Consider the following 13,481-nt stretch of genomic DNA (forward strand, 5'->3'; position numbering starts at 1 on the left):
GGGTTTATTTTCAGAGGGCAGCTATCAGAGGGGAGTGGTCGATGCGATTGTACAAGCTGTGCATCGGAGCACGGCAACAATAGCAGTGGACAGCTGAGAGAGCAGGAATGTGGTCTCCTCATTATGTGGACGGGCTACTACCTCAGCTTAGTAATTGGCTCCCAGGCCCTACATCATTCCCACGAGGGTGGCTTCACCTCACTCTTGAGCAATGTGATTGTTTGTGTGTGTGACAGCACATGGAGGAGGAAACGGAGGTAGTTATAGTTTTGCACTTTATTACCTCCTTACTCCTTGTGTGGTTATTTAGGAGTTGCTCTGAGTTTGGGAGGCCATGCTGACGGGAACATTTGGATTTGAGGGAGGAAAGCTGTCTTGAGCCTGGGCGAGGTCTCTTGTTTTCGGTCCTGCTCTTCCTCCCCTTCCTCCTAGTCGTGCTCCTCTAGTGTTTTCAAGCTTGCTCGCTGTATTTGGGAGGAGTTCCTTTTGGTGTGTGTTTACAAGCACTTTGATAATTGCTAGTCCTAGAAAACTCTGATAAGTATTTATAGGAATATTTTGCAACAGCTTGAAAGAAGAGTGAATGCCTTGTCTGTGAGCTGCAGGTGAAGTCAGGCATGAAGGACTGATCTTTATTTCAAAGCTGTAATTAATAACTAACCATTGTTTGTTTTTCTATTTTGCTATGCTCTCTCCTTCAAAGGGGAGCTGATATTTTATGCTGTAGCATCTTTTACGCAGAGCAGTTTTTTTTGTTTTTGTGTGTTACATATTTTATTGTTAAAATGCTATAAAAAATAAATAAAAAGGAGGGTCATGAGCGTCTTCCGTTTCTCAACAGCACCCTCTGAAGCAAAGGGGATGGATTGCAACTGTGATGCAAAACATGGGCTCCAAAGTAATGCGTGCCTTTTCAAGGAGCTCGTACATTGCAACATATTTTAAGTCCCTTCAGTAATTTCACTGGAATGTTTGGCCTTCATGATCTGACAGTTTGGGGCTGTTTTCACACTCATCTAGGGAACTTAATGCAGTTTGCTCTTAGCTTTTAAATGATTTATAAACGTTTTTCTAGGGAAAGTTTTTGTGGTTCGTATAGAACATTGTTTGCTATCTGGTTTGTTTGCTTTTTCATGCTTCTGACAGCAAATTTAAAATCCACTTGAGCTCTTAGGTGTACTCGGGCAGGGTTCTGTAAGGTTCCTGGTCCAGAGCTGACTCAAAGCCATGGTGTCCTCCCTTCCTGCCACAGCCACAGCCTTTCCAGCTAAAAGCAGATTTTAGTCATAGCAAAGTTGAACTCCCAGATTTTGCCACAGCTCTGACCTTCTGAACTCAACTACTCTGCACTCCTCCTGCTTTTATCGCAAGATATCAGCGTGTTCCATGATTATCTCATGGAGAAAACACATTTGTAAGCCAAATATCCACATGCTCCACCAAACCTGCCTCCACCTTCGTACATTCTTCACACATCAATGATAGAAGCGGCAGTATGACACAGATATTGTAAAAATTAGAAAAATAAACCCAAACAAACCAGGAGGATTATGTCACAGTCATGTGACACATGGCTGGGAAATGAAGGGATCACTTTGAGTTTGGGGCGTTTTTTTTTGTTGTCTTGATGTAGTCATCGTGTGTTTTATTTATTTTGTGACGTGTAATTGTAGTTGTAAATTAGATACTTGCGTTATGTAATGATATCCTATCTAACCATGTGCTCATGTTGTCTTTGCTAGTAGCTTTGTGCAGCTGTCTGTTGTTAAAGCCTGGTTAAAGGATTCTAGTGAAATGTTTAAGGTTTCTTCAGAGGAACTGGAGATATCAGAATAATGCAGTCATAATTAAGTAATACTTTTTATCAACTCAAGTCCAAAAATAAGTACAGACTTGTACAACCATTGCAACCCCTGCCAGAATCTAATAAAAAATTATTACAAGGACATAAAGTCCTCTAATAAACTTGCAGAATCTTTTTTCTTCTTCTTTTTTTTCAGGGTGATAAAGGGGGTGAGCGAGTCCTGCAGAAAAAGTGGACTACCTTCCTGAAGGCTCAGCTCCTGTGTTCCCTCCCCGATGATGGCTTCCCCTTCAACATTATCCAAGACATGTTTGTCCTGAAGCCCACGGGAGACAGCTGGGAGAGCACAGTGTTCTACGGCGTCTTCACTTCTCAGTGGTACGACTCAAATGCAGTTGATGGTTGAGACTGTGACAGCGCTGTATGTCAGCTGTGACAGTGACATAAATCGCACACACACTGTGATTTGTCACACTGTTACAGTCAAAGTTTACACACAAGCACGGCTCGCACACACCCCATCTAGAGCCAGTTTTTATTTAATATCTGCGCTCGCACTTGGCAAGTTGTTGTTTTTCACTTGGCTCCTCTGAATTTAGAGCAGCTGTAATGTGCTTAACCGCTAATACGAGCCAATGTGATCCCAATGGTTAGTTAATGTATCAACAAAATAAAGGTTTTAATAAGGAAATCGCTCATGCGCCCACTCTGCAACTGTTCTCCATTGAGAAACTGCCATTCCAGTTTCTTGCAGTTGCAAAAAAATCTCAGAACATGTGGAAAATTGTGTAATGTCAAGTTCTGATAGGTTAACATTTTGGTTCATTGACCAGTTGTTCACAGCTGAAACCCTTACATCCTCATTAATACGTTTACAGGTATAAAGGCGCCTCGGGAAGCTCCGCGGTCTGTGCCTTCACTATGGAGCAGGTGAAAAAAGCCTTCAGCGGGCGCTACCGAGAGGTTAACAGGGAGACACAGCAGTGGTACACCTACAACCACCCTGTACCAGAACCACGGCCTGGGGCGGTGAGTTGTGAAGGCCATATCTTATGACAAACAGTGCAATTTACTGCAACAAGACACAACTTCTTTCTATGGCTCTTCATTCAGTAACAGATAAAATGACGACAAAGAGCTGTCTTTGTCATGCATACAAAAGCTATATTAAACACACCAACAAAACATCCCGTCCTACCTGTAGTGTTATTTTAGGCTGTTGAACAAGTCTGATGTGAAGCAGATGTTCCCCATTTATTTTCTTTATCTGCTAGAAAACAGAAAGTACTGTCCTGCTGTGGGTTGTACAAGAGCCAAAGAAATGCCTCGGAGCATAAAAATAGTACATACAGCTTAAGAACATGATTAAACCCATCAGCCAATGTGGTAGTTTTAAGCTCCTTATCTCACTTATTCCATTTTCATTTCTGTGTTCTTAAGTAATTAAAGCCAAGGTCAAATGTAATTCAACACCCCATCGTATTGTATCTATTTTTCAGTACTGCTCAAATAATAAGCAGAGATTCTTTTTTTTCTTCTTCTTCTTCTTCTTTTTGTTATTTACTCTCCCCACAGTGCGTGACCAACCACGCCAGGCAAATGGGAATCCAGTCATCCTTGCACATGCCTGATAAAGTGCTCAACTTTGTCAAGGACCATTTCCTGATGGACAGCGCAATCCGCAGCACGCCGCTGCTGCTCAAACGCAGCGTACGCTACACGCAGATCGCTGTGCACAAGATCCAGGGCATGGAGAGAGCTTATGATGTGCTCTTTATTGGCACAGGTGGAGCCTAATATATTCTACAAGCATTTCATTTAATAAGAACAAAAACAGAGCAGAAGAAAACTGTCCTCTGAAAACTATATATCTCACTTCCGCTTGTTCTCTGTGTCTTCCAGATGATGGAAAACTCCATAAGGCCATCAATGCCAATGACAAGATGCACATTATAGAGGAGATGATTCTGTTCGCTGAGCCGCAGCCAGTGCAGCACATTGAGCTTGATCCTCAAAGGGTAAATCACCACCTTTACCATATACACTGTATATAAAAGATGAACATAGCCACAAGGGTATAACTACTCCCAATTTGTTAAATTTAGTGTCTTTGCTGCCTCCATGTTTTTTGTTTTTTGTTTTTTTTTGTGACCTCTCACAAGAGAGAGTGAGAACTTTTCAGCTAACACTGCCAAGCTTTTTTAGCAGAACTCATCAGCACACAGGTGCTGGTCATTATTGTTGAGTAACATATAAAACAAAAACCTAAAATTTCACTCACCTGAGGTAGACCACAGACTTCATTTAGTTTAGTACCGTATTTTTCATACCATAAGGCGCACCGGATTATAAGGCGCACTGTGGAGGTATGTAATAACGACAGGAGAGGTCTCAGTGTCTCAGTCACTCCAACTTTATTAACTGACTCTCAGAACATCACATATAGTTAGCGCCAAAATCTCCACCCCTCACTTCCCTTCAACTTGGGTGTGAGTGGAGCCACCTGGTGGTCCGCCACAGCACTGTCTATGAACGGGTCTGTTTTCATACATAAGGCGCACTAAGTGAAACAAAAAAGTCATAAGTCAAATTTTACTCAACTCATTCTTCTTGCTGTCTCCACTCCTGTACCATTAATTCATTAATGTTGAATTCTCTCGCAGCTGCTCTGTTCCCATTTTGTTGCACTATATTAATGACTAACCTCGTATTATGGATGGATTGTCTCAGTTGTTCTCCTGACTGAATTGCCATGTGATTGCATTTGTCCCTAACCATCGGGAACCCTCACGTTAACTTTAATCGAGTGGAAAAAAAAGCTAGCGTTCATCCTCCAGCTTCACTGTGTTTATGTTATGCTAGCATAGCTGTGTTGCTAGCGATCACGTACCACATCATTATATAACAGCTAGTCCAACTTCAGTAACCCTAAAAAAGTCACTGCTGTTTAGTTTTCTGTCTTCATTTATGTTGGATATGTGATAGCAGAGCTGTACGTTTTAATTTTTTCAGAAATCTCTGTCAGAACATGCTACATCATGTTTAGGTGGAAACTAGCAAGCTAACTTCCTGCTAACTTAACTCCGCTAAATGTAATAGAGATTGACAGACCACGTGACTTTCGCGCATTGCATGCCGGTAACTCGTGGCAAAACAATCAAAGTACCGCATCAAATGCAAGCATTTGCAGCACCGCAAAACGTTCATTCTCTGGTTCCAGTACCTTCTTGCTTTTTCTTTGCCCCCCCCCCCCCAAAAAAAAGTTATGTACAAAACGAAGGAGAACAATGCCGGTCCGTACAAAGACAGACTTGATGAAAAGGCAAAGAAAAGATACGAGGAAAAAAATCAAAGGAGTGAAAGGGTCAGACCCTTAGAGCACACAGAGGGACAAAAGACGTGCTGCCCAACTTTCACTACGCTCATATTTATAATTATACGGTTCTTGGAGTGAGTGCATACACTCATGAAGTTTAGTAACTTCAGGTCACTGCAACAAGCCCCGGTACACTTTACCGATGGATGGGTACAGGACCTTGAAATGCACCGTGTAGAACGAAAGACCATCGTACGTATCATAAGTTTACCAGTCTCACAAATCGTCTTCATAAATACACAGTCGTTAACCGTTTACTAATAGGACCTTTGAGCTCAACGGTAATTAATTAGTAGTGGAAATAATTTCTGGTTCGCATTACAGAAATGTAGCAGTGACAATAATATTGTATGCTGTAATCGTACTGGGCAATTAGTGATAGCATAGCGCCACAATTTCTGTTCAGCGCCAGACTTGCTTGTAACCTATATCACCAATTATGTTATGAAAAATGACGTATTGACTACTACAAAACACTGACCTTTGTGGAAATGCTTGGAGCAGACTAACATGTGAGCTGGAGTGTTCTGGGACGTTGTATTTGGTCTTTGAATGGCTGCGATCCAGGCCATCCGTCAACTCTTTTTACTTCAGAAACATGGCTCGAATAATTTCTCTTCAACGACGTAATCCGATAAAAAAAAAAACGATCTCTTTACCCGTCGGCTTCATGGCTGTCATGCGACCGGCTATTGCAGTTAATAATACAACAGCTTCTTGACAGTTTTTTGTGTTTCTTTTTATCGCTGTGTAACTGATTTCAATTGAAAGCCTGCGTGCGCTAGTACCTCTTGCCACGAGTTCCCAGAAGTCTTTGCGGTTTTACCCTCGAATGACGTCACATTTTCAATCTCTATAAATTCTGTTTTCATGGATGCCTGGATGTTAAACTTAATTGTTTCACCTGGTAAAGCAGCCACACTGATCTTTTTATTAAATATGAAAGAATTTAGACAGTTTTTAACTCTCAGTGATGCCACAGTGACCGTTTGACTTTGGGGCCTGAACTGGATGGTGTTTTGGACCCAGATTACTCCATGAGGCTCCTGACTACGGTAGCCGTAATGCTCTGACAATCCATCAAGTGGTGCGGCTTTGTAGCTTACCAAAGTCGTACTAAAACATTTTTTGACTGATTTTTTTAGTGTCGTGTACTACATAAAATCGATTCAAGGTCAGTAAGGCACACTGGATTATAAGGCGCACTGTCGATTTTTGACAAAATTAAAGGATTTTAAGTGTGCTTTATAGTGTGTAAAATACGGTACACTTGATCACAAAGTATGATTCTATTAAAAATGCTCCTGAAATACCATAACAGCAGTCGAAAGTTCAAGTTCACTGGCTTCAGTTAACAGAGTTTAACCCTAAGAAACGACTACGAGATACAGACATCTGTGTCCGCATCCACCTGTCAGTCAAAACCACCAGTCAAAGCTAACTTTAAATGGTAAGAATGTTTTAAAGGTTGAGTTCACCGGCTATCCTGTGGACATTAAAATAGCTAGCCCTTCTTTTGGCGCACTCTTCTCTTGCCTTTATTGTTAGACTCTGGAGGTGTCTTTTTGATCATTAGCAGTATTTAAAGCAGAAAATAAGGTAAAATTGATTTACTACAACTTAATAACAGCGTAATACAACCATAGTGGCGGTGTTGCTTTGTATCCATTTATAATAAATACTTTATCCCATTTTTTAATGTTTGGTGTTTAATTTACAACTAATGAAAATGTGGAAGAGCGCTCTTTATCAGACCTCAAACTGGCTTCAGACATCTTCTTTCCACAGGGGCCATTCCATTGAGTTTTCCTGTAAGTTATAGCACCGTCTGGAACAGAGTTTATGATCCTCTCTGGCATTTTACCCAGAGCTAAATTTCATTACCTTTTCTCTCTTTATTACATAATGGCCTCTCTCGGGGCAAGCAGCCAAACTGAAATCTTATCTTAGATTATGTAATTCTAATAAAGTCTGAGATACTGTTTGTGAGTGTATTCTTAGCTCCAAATAGGGAAATGAAAGACTAAGACAGAATGCATATGGTGTCTGTCTAATACAAGGTCCAGAAAAGCTGGTCTAAATATAGATTGTATATTTGGGAACAAGGGGGAGCCGTGCGTCAGTATGACAGGAACATTAATGTTGCAAATGCATATCTGATGCACAGATGTAGGTAGTAAAAGTGCTAAAGATGCTTCTCGGATGGTATCAAGGAGAACAGCTGGTCAGAACTACTCCATTGTGTATGTTATGCTTTTCTGTTGTAATTAATTGTTTAGCATTTTTCGTCTTACTCTGCAACCAAAAGCAGAATGTTTTTTACCTTTTATATTGTAGTTAGATCTGAAATGCACCCCCTTCCCTCCCTCCTCCTCTACAGGGTCTCTTGTTTGTGTCATCTTACTCTGGCCTGGTGGAGGTTCCTGTAGCTAACTGCTCCAACTACCTGAGCTGTGGTGAGTGTGTGCTGTCCAGAGACCCTTACTGCGCCTGGACCGGACAACTGTGCCAGGATGTCAGGATGGCTCCACCTGACAGGTGAGAACTACAGCACGCAGGAGGAAGACATAATTACACTGTGCCTTTTACTGTTAAAAGCAGGAAAATATGCAAGGATAAAGGAGCTTGCAAAGAAAAGCGTCTGGACTTCTTTAAGTTACTTGAAGACGTTTCACCTCTCATCCGAGAGGCTTCTTCAGTTCTAAGGTCAAATGGTGGAGAGTCCCAGATATAAACCTGGTGGGAGTGTCCCCCCACAGAGGGACAAAAGGACCCCCTGATGATCCTCTAATCGCCTGAGCCAAGGTGTGGAACTGGGTGTGGGTCCCAATCAGCCAGAGTTTCAGGTGAGTTCATTGTGAAACCTGGCCCCACCTTATCATGCGAATTCCTGAGGTCAGATGGCCCAGGGTGTGAGTGGGCGTTAAGGCGTCTGGGAAGGGATCTCAAAACTGGATTATAGATGGCAGAGAGTTGGTGTCGTAAACCACCGCCTCTGTTCAAAGATGGTCGCTCACAGTGGACATAGATGGCTTCTTTTTTTTGAGATCCCTTCCCAGACGCCTTAACGCCCACTCACACCCTGGGCCATCTGACCTCAGGAATTCGCATGATAGGGTGGGGCCAGGTTTCACAATGAACTCACCTGAAACTCTGGCTGATTGGGACCCACACCCAGTTCCACACCTTGGCTCAGGCGATTAGAGGATCATCAGGGGGTCCTTTTGTCCCTCTGTGGGGGGACACTCCCACCAGGTTTATATCTGGGACTCTCCACCATTTGACCTTAGAACTGAAGAAGCCTCTCGGATGAGAGGTGAAACGTCTTCAAGTAACTTAAAGAAGTCCAGACGCTTTTCTTTGCAAGCTCCTTTGACTACGATGACCTGGATGACTGAGAACCTTCACAGACATGCAAGGATAAAAATTCCTCGTTGCTCAACCTTATGTCCTTTCTACGAATGCACTTTTTGCTTTGAACGTCTACCCAAACAAACACACAAAATAAGCATTCAAGGATCTGCTTTATGTCCCAGAGCAACATTAGTCATTGTATTAGTAAGTTTTAAATGAAAGACTTGGCGATTGCGATAGGAGACATCAGTAATGTAATGTAAGGTGCCTGTCATTACATCTGCCTGTTGTTTTTGTTTGGTATGTTTTGCCTCAGCCACTGGCAGCAAGACGTGGAGGAGGCTGACACATCAGCTATTTGCAACAGGACTCTTCCTAACCCCAGATCTGCCAGACCAGTAGCTTCTCGTGAGTGTGTTTTTTTTCTGCACAGTGGCCTTTAATTTAAGTGTGTCTGTCACCTCACGCACAAACAGCATGCACTTAGAGTTCACAAAAACATGTTGCCACTACTGTCAAGTCATGCACATACAGTTGTAAGAAAAAACAAGTTGCATATTCATGCAAGTTGTTTTCCAAATTTCAGTTTTAAATTTAAAGTGCTGTAGTAGGAGCTTCAGGCTTATATATATATATTTTTTTTTTGAAAATATTTTTATTGAAAAAAGAAAACAACAGTACTTGCAGTTACCGAAATACAATCAACCTTTCTTCATTTTTCTAAGTAAATAAACTTTTATATATATATATATATATATATATATATATATATATATATATATATATATATATATATATATATATATATATATATATATATATATATATATATATATATATATATATATATGAATGAAAAAAAACAACGCATTCTAAAAGAAAGACCCCCCCCGTCCCGTCCCACACAGATCAACACAACCATCAAACATATTAGAGGAATATAACAGTAGCAGAAGTACATTTAAACAGGCAATACCTCTAGACTAGCAAAATAAGAGATAAAGGGTTGCCACTTGTGAAAAAATTTGGCTGTGCAACCTCTCAACCTATATTTAATTTTTTCAAGTTTTAAAAAAAACATGACATCTTTAAGCCACCGGGTAATAGTAGGATACTTAACAGACTTCCAATGCCACAATATTAGACGTCTGGCTAATAGGGATGTGAAGGCTATAATATCCTTTTGTGTGGAATCAAGTGTAAGTGAGCGAACAGGAATCCCAAATACAGCAATCAGAGGACAAGGACGAAGAGTTACCCCAAGAACAGTTGACATAATAGCAAAATACCCTGTCCAGAAACCTTGTAGCTCAGGACATAGAAAAAACATGTGGCTAAGGTGACAAGGAGAACCATGGCATTTATCACATTTATTTTCCACTTCTGGATACAATTCAAAAAGTCTAGACTTAGAGAAATGCACCCTGTGTATGACCTTAAATTGAATAAGTCCAAGACGAGCACAGGAGGTGGAAGATCGTACCCTCGCTATAGCCTGTTCCCAAGACTCCTCATGAATTTGAATTCCTAGTTCTCCTTCCCACGTACACTTAAGCTTAACATTAGAGTGGTTACTAAAAGACAGAATAGCATCATAGAGTTTCGAAATGGTTCCTCTGTGATGAGGAATAAATGATAACGTAGTTTCCCACTGCTGTTCTGGAGGTAAAGAGGGGAAATTTGGGAAACACTTGGCAACAAAATTTCGAATTTGAAAATAGCGAAACAAATGGGTAATAGGGAGATTATAACGAGAGGACAAGTTGGGAAAACTATCGAAAACACTATCCACGTATAAATGTTTGAACTGTTTTATACCCTTGTCACACCACACTGAGAATGTCGAGTCCAAAAGTGAAGGGGGAAACAAATGGTTGTCGCTTAGAGGACCCGAGGAAGACGGCATTACAAAATTAAAGTGACGTCTAAACTGAAACCAGATTTTGAGTGTGTTAAGAACCACCTGATTATCAGTGTACAGAGAGGGTTTTACGGGTAAAGAGGAATAGAGCAAAGCCGGTAAAGAAGAGCCCTTACATGATGATAGCTCCAATTTACACCACGAGGAACCAAAGTTTATGGATGTGAGCGGCCCAGTAGTAGGCTAAAAAATTAGGTAATGCAAGTCCTCCACTAAATCTGCATCGCTGCAGCAAAGTTTTAGAAACCCTAGGTGGCTTCCCTCCCCAAATGAAAGAACCAATAATCTTGTCCAGTGAAACAAAAAAATGTTTCGGCAAAAATAAAGGAATTGACTGAAATAAAAATAAAAATTTTGGTAAGATGTTCATTTTAACAACATTAATCTTACCGATTAAAGAAAGGGGGAGATTACCCCATCTTTGAATATCAGATGTGATCCTTGATATAAGAGGAGACAAATTTGCTGATTTAAGGCCAGCTAGAGAGCGAGTCACGTTAATCCCTAAGTACTTAAACCCAGATGGACTGAGACGAAAGGGTAGATCGGACTGTTGAAGTCGACGTGCTGCTGTATTAACAGGAAATCACTCACTTTTCCCCAAATTTAATTCATAACCTGAAAACGAACTGAAGTTCTCCAGAATGCTTAAAACAGCAGGGATGGAGCATGCAGGGTCAGTCACATATAATAACAAGTCATCCGCATACAATGATACTTTATGTGTAATTCCATTACGGATGATTCCCCTGAATACAGAAGAAGATCTCAATGTAATAGACAGAGGCTCGATGGCAATGGCAAAGAGTAAGGGAGACAAAGGGCAACCTTGACGACAACCACGACCCAGCGCAAAATAATCAGAGTAAACATCATTAGTATGAACACTAGCTTTAGGAGACGAATAAAGAAGCCGAATCCAGGAAATAAATTTATCGCCAAAACCAAATTTCTCTAAAACTGCAAACAAGTACTCCCACTCCACCCTATCAAAAGCCTTTTCAGCATCTAAAGAAATCACAAGTTCAGGAAGTTCAGATAGACGCTTTGAGTAAATAACATTAAAGAGTGTACGGGTATTAAAAAACAATTGCCGTCCCTTTATAAAGCCATTCTGCTCTTCAGATATAATTTGAGGAAGGACATCCTCAAGGCGAGATGCAATTACTTTAGCCAATACCTTTGCATCGGCATTAAGCAGAGATAATGGCCTGTAGGAACCACAGGAGGTTGGGTCCTTGTCATTTTTGAGAAGGAGCGCTATGGTTGCTTGTGTGAAAGTAGGTGGTAATGAACCCGTTTCCAAGGATTCGTTAAACACAGACAAAAGCAATGGAGCCAATTTACCAATAAATGTTTTATGAAATTCAATTGGAAACCCATCCGGGCCCGGGGCTTTATTAGACTGCATAACTGTAATAGCTTTTAATACTTCTTCAACAGATAGTGGGGAGTCCAATTGCCCCGCATCATTAGCACCAATAACAGGGTTTGAAAGATTATGAAGAAATGCATTCATTTTAGCTTTATCCGAGGCTTATATTTAATGGATATAAAGACAATTGGCTCAGCATTCAGAAAAAAAAGATTAAAGATTAAAAATTTGTCTACTAAACCTTGTACCTCAGATACAGGAGAAGCAATAGTTTTCATCCTAGATCTGTCTACTCGACAATATTCATGGGTCTGTAGGAGTTTGTATAACTGCATGGGTTTCCTGGATTTGGGGAAAAGTCATTTGACCACACCCCTAAGCTTGTCTAGTGGGGGTTCAGGAGTATGGGATATTGGGTAAGCTGTTGCAGGCTTTCCAGTTCCTGTACAACCAAAGTGTGAACTTCGTTCTTAATGCCAGCACTACGTCATATTTCTCTTTCCTGTGGGTCGTGGACTCAAACGGTGTGTATGAAAATCAGCACCTCCATGACTGAGGCTTTGGTTCACAGCTGTAAAAAGGTGGATTCCCCACTTTGATTGAGAAATTACGTGTAGCCTCAAATAGAGGAGTTGAGGAATTTTAGGGTCTTATTCACAAGTAAGGGTAGAGAGGAGCAGGAAACAGATTGGTGCAACATCTCCAGTGATACGGGTGCTGTACTAGTCTAAAATGGGGAAGAGAGTCCTGTACATGAAAACAAGGCTGTTGATTTACCAGCCCATCTATATTCCTACCCTCAGGTGATTTTGGGTATCCAACTAGGGTGCCTCCTGGACACCTGCTAGGTGAGGTTTTCTCCGTATGTCCTACTGAGACTAGAGATTAGATCTCTAAGGTGGATTGGGAACACCTTGGTGTGATCCTGTAAAAGCTGGAGGGAGATGGCTGGGGGGAGGTAAGGGTGACCCAAACCCAGATAAGTGGCAGAAAATAGTTGAATGGTGTTGAAACTAAAATGTTTTTGCTGATGTGTTTTATGCACATAAGATTTTAAATGGATTTAAGTAATAGAAATAGAAATATGGTGTTAATTTGTTAGCTTCATCGGTGGTTCTTTATTATTTAAGAAAAGAGCCATGCTTTCTGTTTACATTCTTTGTTTTCAAGTCGGTCTAAGCTAAGCTAATGAGCTAAGCTAATGAGCTAAGCTAATGAGCTAAGCTAATGAGCTAAGCTAATGAGCTAAGCTAACTCGTCCTGGCTGTAGCTTAAAATTAATTGATCCCCTCATTGTTGGAATGTGAAACTACACCTTTAAATGAGACTTTCTTCATGATGACTGCCAGGTTTATAAGACCAAGATGAGTTGTGATAGAAACACAAAAAAACTCATGTTAGATGTTCTGTCTTCTGTCTGTCTTATTAAGGATGTTTTGTGTTGGTTTACACAGCATGTGTGTAAATATAGGCTTAGTGGTCTTAACATATGCTATTGCTAATTGCCAGTAATTAATCAAGTGATCATGCAAGTGGTTTTTTTCTTCTTTCCCTATTCAATCCCTACTCAGCTGAGGTCTGAACCAAACTGTGGGTTAAAAGATTCATTGCATCCCGAGTCGGTATGCAGTTGGTCAAATTACTGGCATGT

At 40.9% G+C, this 13,481-nt stretch overlaps 1 protein-coding gene across 3 annotated transcripts in view; it reads left to right on the forward strand.

The window, feature by feature from the left end:
- Positions 1-13,481, forward strand: part of sema4bb (sema domain, immunoglobulin domain (Ig), transmembrane domain (TM) and short cytoplasmic domain, (semaphorin) 4Bb) — a 67,363-nt gene that overhangs the window by 47,228 nt on the left and 6,654 nt on the right. For all 3 annotated transcript variants that reach the window (XM_085153763.1, XM_085153769.1, XM_085153757.1), the window contains exons 9-14: positions 2,001-2,182; positions 2,683-2,833; positions 3,380-3,590; positions 3,707-3,822; positions 7,561-7,718; positions 8,851-8,942. In XM_085153763.1, the coding sequence (XP_085009889.1) occupies positions 2,001-2,182; positions 2,683-2,833; positions 3,380-3,590; positions 3,707-3,822; positions 7,561-7,718; positions 8,851-8,942 (910 nt within the window). The remainder of the gene's footprint in view (positions 1-2,000; positions 2,183-2,682; positions 2,834-3,379; positions 3,591-3,706; positions 3,823-7,560; positions 7,719-8,850; positions 8,943-13,481) is intronic.

The sequence above is a fragment of the Neolamprologus multifasciatus genome, chromosome 1 (genome assembly GCF_963576455.1).
Source record: "Neolamprologus multifasciatus chromosome 1, fNeoMul1.2, whole genome shotgun sequence".
NCBI classification, from domain to species: Eukaryota; Metazoa; Chordata; class Actinopteri; order Cichliformes; family Cichlidae; genus Neolamprologus; species Neolamprologus multifasciatus.